General features: G+C 42.9%; 1 protein-coding gene across 1 annotated transcript; it reads right to left on the bottom strand.

Moving 5' to 3' along the window:
• Positions 1–3,155: 3,155 nt before the first annotated feature.
• On the bottom strand, positions 3,156–7,385 carry SLITRK1 (SLIT and NTRK like family member 1). The gene has a single exon (XM_032768935.2). It carries the CDS (start codon positions 6,362–6,364, stop codon positions 4,286–4,288), a length of 2,079 nt encoding a protein of 692 aa, XP_032624826.1. The 5' UTR covers positions 6,365–7,385; the 3' UTR covers positions 3,156–4,285.
• Between the last annotated feature and the right edge of the window lie 273 nt (positions 7,386–7,658).

Here is a 7,658-nt window from a genome sequence, read left to right as displayed (position 1 = left end):
CCTCCACATTGGCTCACATTCTCTACTGGAGCAAGAGCAACGTGGTACAGGAAAAAGTGGGGATCATCAGAAAGGTGGCTTTGAACTGCACTGGCCCAAGAGCTAGCCCCAGCATAGGTTAGAGTAGCTTAAGAGGATTATACTGATGTTCAAGGGATCAAATGCCAACTGGAGACTGCTAGAATGTGACACAACCCTAAAGCAGGAGCTGCAGGTGGGCTGGTATAGGAGTCAGCGAGCCATTGCTACATCTCCTGGAGGCTTCCTTACACCAGGAGAATCAACAGCTGTGGAGATACTGGTGGCTTTCCACACCAATTGTGCTGCAGAAATGATGCAAAGGGAATGGAGCTGGGCCAAACAATCTGGTCCATTATATTTAAACAACTCTGTTTCACCATGAATACAAGCAGTCTGCTGATCTCAATAATTTAAAACTATTGGGATGTGGATCATACTCAAATAAAAATAGACCCCAAACAAACCAAATACTAACTGAGCTAAATATTATAATTAAACCTCTATACCATGCATTGTCATGGACCAAGCCATAAAGCGATGTCTGCTTATCTAAGAGCTTTCAGAAGATAGGATGCAGGAAAAACTGTTGTACATATGAAGTCTATCATATCTTTGCTAGACACCTGGAGTATCACTAGACACTTGGACTGAGGTTTTCAAAAGCACTCAACACTGGCCTAACTTTGCTCCCATTGTAGATAATGAATGTTTTATCATTTACTTCAGTGGGGGCACAGTTAGTCCTATGCTAAGCACTTTTGAAAATCCCACCCTTGAAGGTCAGTGGGAGTTTTACTACTATGGAGTAGTAGCCTAGGCCTCTTCTCCTTTCTCACATAGGATCTGATCCAGCTCCCACTGAAGTTGAGCTGCTATTCCCTGAGCTTACAAGCTGCATATGAAACATTCCATTATCAAATTGATGGAACTAAAGTGACAAAATACCTTGTCAGTACAGGTAAAAATTAACAAAGGAATATAAATACATGCATCTGTGCAGGTAAGTTCCAATAGCACAGACTACAAAAAAAAATACATACCATCCATTCACTACATTACCATCTTGCTACTAGATAACTTCATTCATCTTTCTGCTAAATAAGCAAGAAAAAGGTTACCATATATACAAACACACATTTCTATGGCAACAGATTAAGTTCTAGGCTATTCTTAGCTTCACAGCAGGCAGAAAATATTCTGTTTTAAACTACAGGACTAAACAAGAGATCTATGTCTTTTTTTTCCTCTTTTTCCATCTGGTCCTGTTGAAATCTCTTTTATTTTGATGAATTGAAGAGTGATTCAACTGGAAGCAACATAAGTCACACACCACATATGACTTCTAGAGTTAAACAGCTCTTCTAAAAGTTAGGAAACAAGAGTCTATGCAATAATTATAAACTAATAACATTGTGCTACCATTTGTATTATGTATGTGTCTTATACAATAACTATCATCAAGGAAGTTATACTTTATAAAAATGAATAAAACATTTGATGCATTTTAATCATATATGTAAGCTATGTATAGTCATTTAATATGCCTGTGAATCAGTTATTTTATATTATTATTTCTGCACATTTATCCTTTTTTTAAAAAAAAAGCACCTTGGAGATCTTCATTATATATTGGTTAATAGCCAGTTCATTAAAAAATTCTACAATTCTTAAATTGGCACAATTACATTAATCTCGGTTTGGGGTTAAATGCATTACACTTTTAAAATGTGAGGGCTTGAATGTTAATTGAAAGATTTCTTTGCCTTTTGGATTTTCTGAATGAATCTGAGTGAAATTATTTGGAAGGTAACAAGATAGCACTGATTCTAGGACAATCCCACATTAGGCAGGAAGGCTTGCTGGATCCTCTGTTAACTGAAGCTGATGGTGTTCTAAGGAGAGTTAATAACTCACATTTAAACACCTTTTAACCGTTTTTTAATAAAAAGGGAATAGTAAATCCAAATGACTGTAAGTGACTCTATCACACCATTTTGTCTAACACAGAATGTTCTGGCAGAACAATCGCTATAGCAAAGGAGAAGTGATCAGAAATATTGAAGGTCCCTGAAGTAATGGTTTGTATTAAGAAAAAATATTTTATTACCAAAACTGTGTACAAACCAACTTCAATGAAACATCCAGACATTTTGTAGGAGGCTACTCATCTTTCCATAACCGGGATCCTGGGTCTAGAAGAACAGTCTACTTACATTTTAGAAGTTTTAGAATAGTGGTTAGGCTTCTACCCCGTTGTAAAATGGGTATCAGGCTATCACCTGCACTGTGTATGGGTGTATATATGTGTCTGTTTTCCCACCACATATCCCAGAGGTGGACAAACGATACCAAATCAGTATTTGAACTTTGGCTAGTACCTTACAGTGTTTTACTCTTTAAAGGGATTCTCTGCCTGGAGAAAGCCAGAAGCAACCTGACTGATTTTTTCATATCCCCACTGGGACTTCAGCTTTGAGATGCAATTGGTTTGCCGGGGCTTTCTACTTTACACACACCACCTAGTTAAAGGTCCCCGCCTGATATGAGGATGGACTCAAAGAAGATCGATTTGAAGTTGGACAGTATCACCTATGTGTAATTAGTTCAAATATTAATATTAAAAGGTGAAGCAACAGGGGCTGAGGATGGGAAATTCCCTTTGATAATTAGTCTCCCCATTCCAGCAGATATTCCAGCCAAACTGCCAGTAGCAGACACGACTGCCAGCGACTGGGGCTGCGTATGGGTTTGAAATGCTGACTAGTGAAATCTGGAATTGGTTTAATGAAACCGATGTAAGCAGAGTCAATTAAATCTAATTTCCATTAACACTCCTAGTGTATCTGCAGTGTGTGCAGCAGCAGCAGCAGCGAGAGATACTCGGTATTAATAAAAGTATTCACTGACGCAGCAAAAAACAAAAAAGGAAAGAAGTGCTGCGTGATATTTTTACATCAGGGATAGTGAGGTGATGGGGAAGAGAGAAAGCGAGGGTGAGCGAGGGGATACTCAGCACTGAAAGCAGAATATTGCCCCCTAAACCAAATAACCCACTTGCAAAATCTGGTGCTGGAAAAATGGTAAGGACCCGGAGTTGAAAACATTTTCACTTTAATACTGAAAAAATATGCCATTATAAAATCCTCGAATAGAATTAGTAAGTTTCACGTGCTTACTCAGTTCTGATTTCCTCAAGTTATAGTAAGATTTACAACAACACAGAATTGTCTACCATTAAACTTTGCAGCCTAAGCACTAGAGTGACATTAATTGGTCATGCTTAACTGCCTCGGATTTTTTTTTTGTTTTTGTTTGAATGTTTACACGGTTACCATAATAGAAATCAAGGGTACTAAATTTTACATTCAGATGGAAAGGCATTGTTGGATATGTATATTTAAAAAGAAAAAGTGGTAACCGAACCCAAAAGAAAACTTCACCCAACAAAGTAAATACCCGCCCCAACTCAGAAAATGAACGAATGAGAATATCCATGCAAATATGTCTTAAATAAAATCTTTACATTTGTTTGTTTCCACAGTAAAAGTACGATCTCTATCTACTGTCTATCGATCACACAAAATATGGCGAAATGGCACTTTTTTATTATTATACTGTATTTTGTATATAGAAAGTTTGATACGATGGGACTTATCAGGTAAGAGGGATGGTGGTGTGAACTAGACGTTGTTTCCAGTTGGGTGCTGGAGTAGCGTCCTTCGAGTGCGTTGTATCCATGCGAGCCATGCAGCACTTTTTTTGTTTGTTTGTTTTAATCAGTCGTTTATTTACATTACATTCATGCCTTCGTGCAACGTTTCACTCCTGCTTTGTTATCAAGGGGAGGAGGCCACCGACCAGGTCCCCTGCTCCCCCACCGCCGCCCATCAACACGGGGCTAATCCACAAAACAATGGTACCCCTGCAAGACTTTAACCAAGTTGATCCTTGCTTTCCATTGCAAACTAAGGTAATACACAGTCAAATGCACGAAGCACTGCCTCAGTGTGGCTATACTTAAAGGGTGCGTTGAAAAAAACCGGCCTTCACTCACTGAAATACGCCACAGTTTTTGCTTTGTGTGTGTGTGTGTTATTTTCACAGAAGGTAGTTTGGGTTAAGAACCGTCCCCTGTCGTTATTTAGCAGTGGCGTTAGCAGACGAGACAGCAATGCACAGATCAGGGATTCTTTAATCACTGGGTTGCTCGCTGCAAAATTGAATTGTCTTCCTACTTTTTTTTTCCCCTGTCCGACCCCAGCTCTTAGTCTGATAGAGAATGAGAGCCACAGTCATAAACTCTATGGGCTCCATCTGCATTATAGGGTCCGTTGTGCCAGTAAGAAGAATCGCAAACTGTCTGTAAGGAATTGATTTCAGATGCAGATGAGTTGGCGTCCCTCCGCTTAGAGCGCTTTCTGTTCCTCAGGATGAACACTAGCATGCCAACTACTGTGAAGGCAGAGGTGACAAACACCAGCAGGAGTCCTGGGACCAGCACCGAAATGGAGACCCGGCTGGTCTCTAGGTAGGAGTTGGCGTGAGTCCCTGACTCTGCCAACCCAGTGCTGTTTTTGTTACTGGAAGTGAACGTAGGCGAGATTTTGAGCTGCGGGCAAATCACGTCGTTGGAAAGGGACTCGAAATCCTCCTTAAAGAAATCCTCTGGGGATTCGCACCTCAGATCGCTCATGACCACCTTGGGGCGCAACAACTCTGCCCACTGTTTGAAAGGCACAATCGGGCACGAACAGTCCCACGGGTTGCCATGCAGATCTATCTGAGTGATGGACGTGAGCTGGTCCAATACCCCCGCCACTGGGAGATACATGAAATAGTTATTGTGTATACTCAGTTTGGAAAGCGAGACTCCAGCGAACACATGCACGGGGAGGGACCTCAGCAGGTTGTTGTTGAGGATTAGGACTCTGAGCTTTGGCATTGCATTGAAGGTGTCGGGCTGAATCAACTGGATCTCATTAAACTCCACATTCAGATACTCTAGGTTTTGCAGCCCACTGAATTTCTCGCGGGACAAAGTGTCCAAGTAGTTGCTATCCATGTAGAGCCACCTGAGCTCGAAGAGGTTCTTGAAGGTGTTGTTCTCCACAGTAGCGATGTTGTTGTTCCCCAGATCCAATAGGTTAAGTTTCCGGTAATCCAGAAAGTGGGATTTCCTGATTGTATGTATTTTGTTGTCTCTCAGAAACAGCTCCTGCACATTGGACGGCTTCGGTTTCAAAGCTACCAAACTGCTCACATTTCTTTCGTTGCAATTAACCTTTAAACCCGAGCCAGGGATCTGATCGCAGCTACAGATCTCCGGACAGGGCATGCTAGTCGGTAGCTTGTTTTTCACGCTAATTGTGGAGCCCGCAGCAGTGGGTCGGGTCTTGATTTGCCAGTTGACTGGGATCTTTGTACCTCCGTTTGGAGCAGATCTGGGAGTGGCAGGATCTTCTTTGCCGTGTATTTTAAAGGGAGTTGGAATGGGACCAGGATCACAGGTTTCCTCTTCGGCAGGGGGAGCAGCTAGACTAGAATCCACTCTGTTTTTCCTGCACAGCTCTTGCTCTGTGGTCTCATTCAAATCTTTGCCCTGCAACCTAGTAGGAGCTTCACAAATGACTTTGCCGATCAAAGCATTTTTGGGTATATTTTCCAGCCACTCCTTCAGGGATAGCAGATCACAAGTGCAGTCCCAGGGATTATCTTCCAGCAGAACTTCAGCAATGCCTGGGATCTGCTCCAGGACCTCCTCATAAGGCAAGGTTTTAAGTCGGTTTCCCCGGAGGTCGAGGTGGGTGATCGGCACATACTGAAACACGTTGGCAGGTAAGGTGCTGATGAGGTTGTCATTTAAAATCAGCACCTCCAGCTTGTTTAAATCCCTAAATGCTCCCGGGTCAATATCCCTTAATAAATTAAAATCTGCCTGGAGATATTCCAGATCGTCCAGCCCCAGGAATGTCTGCTTCCTGAACGATTTTATCTTATTGTTGTTTATATGCAAACGTTTTACCAGCTGCAGCCCTAGAAAAGCCCCAGGAACAATTTCATGCAAACCGTTGTTTTCCATGTGCAAACTGACTGCATTGTAAAAGTTAGCGAACTCGTTAGGGAAAAGTCGAGTCAGGGAATTTCCATGAAGGAATAAATGGTAAAACTGAGAAGTTGGGGCGCTGAAATGTTGCAGGCTGGTAAACCCCTTTTTCTCACAGTCTACGTGCAAATCCCCTTCTATCTCATTGCAGGAACAGATCTTCTCTTTGCAAACGTCCCCTGTAACGTTTCCAGCAGCAAAACAAAGAGATGTCTCCAGCAACAGAATCCAAAGCAGCATGTTTAAACTGAACAATTCATCCCCGATCTCATCACAAAGTAACAGCAACCATCATCCTCACACCGAAAACAATTCCAGTTCATTCAAGAGAGGAGATGTCCGAACCACCACCAAAGGGGGGGGGATAGTGTGTGTGGGGGGGTAGGGACGCAGGGGTGGCGGGCGATTTCTTTTCTCCTTTATCCCTTTCTCTTCCCCCCACATACACTGCAACAGCCCAGTCACCAGTCAATAATTATATCCATAAACTATCCAGGCACGTACTGCAAGGCACGCAAAAAAAAAAAAAAAGTAGAAAAAATCCCCCTCCTCAACCCCTCCTGAAACCTCCCGAAAAAGCTAAGTAGATCTCTGTTGGCCGGCTTCGCTAATTGGAACAGGAATAATGCTAGCAATTATAAGCAGCCACTGCATGTTAGAGAGAAGCAGGCAGGGAGTGCAGCGGTGGTAGAGAAGAGCTGCCTGTGTGCATGGCTTTGCTTCGGACTGACCTTGCTTTTCTGTTGCAAAGCCGGGCTCCTTGCTGCTGCTGCCGCCGCTGCTCGGTACCCAGGAGTCCCCTTCTGGGTGCTGTCCAGTCCCCCTTGGTGCTGAAATCACGCCCCAGCCTAAGGACTGGATGCCGAACCAATGGCGCTGCAAAAATTCTGCAGTCGCTGCGTTTTCTGGCTTTCCGTTTCTCCTCTCCTCCGATCTCTTCTTCTGCTGCTCTCCTCTCGCTATGTCAGTCTCTCTCTCTCCCTCCTCTATCTTCCCTCGGTCTCTCTGCTTTTCTTTTTCTTCTTCTGTTTCTGAGTTGCACACACACACACACGGAGGGAGAGTTACTAAGAAGCGCTACTCGTTCAGACCTGGTGCGCTCTCAAAGATCTGACACCCTCTGCTGAGCTGCAGTGGCAAAAATCCATCTGCTGAGGGAATGCTGGAGAGAAAAAAATCAATCCACGTACAGGGCAAGCGTTAAAAATGTTGGCATTAAAGCTATCTATTTAGACGCTTTCCCCTAAACTGATTATTTAATTTCTTTCTTTCTTCCCCGAGATGGAAAGTTTAACACTCCCCTTCAAGCCCCCCCCATACATACAGACACACACACACAGAGACAGACAGACACACACACACCTGCTCTAGCAACCAGGAAGAGCGCTTTCGTCTTATTTTGTGTCCCAATGGCTTGAATAAAATTAGTGTCAGGGTGTCAAGTGAATAGCAGTTTGAGGTAATTACACTCCACGCCATTTTTAACGTTGATTTTAAATGCCTCTCTTCCTCCCCTGCAGTCTATAGCGTTTCA

Source organism: Chelonoidis abingdonii, chromosome 1 (genome assembly GCF_003597395.2).
Source record: "Chelonoidis abingdonii isolate Lonesome George chromosome 1, CheloAbing_2.0, whole genome shotgun sequence".
In the NCBI taxonomy this organism is placed as follows: Eukaryota; Metazoa; Chordata; order Testudines; family Testudinidae; genus Chelonoidis; species Chelonoidis abingdonii.
Note: the sequence above shows the minus strand (reverse complement) of the source record. Positions and strands in the feature narration are given on the sequence as shown.

Bases quoted from the DNA above. Each gene is read 5' to 3' on its own strand.
- SLITRK1 (XM_032768935.2), bottom strand. From the start codon at position 6,364: ATGCTGCTTTGGATTCTGTTGCTGGAGACATCTCTTTGTTTTGCTGCT.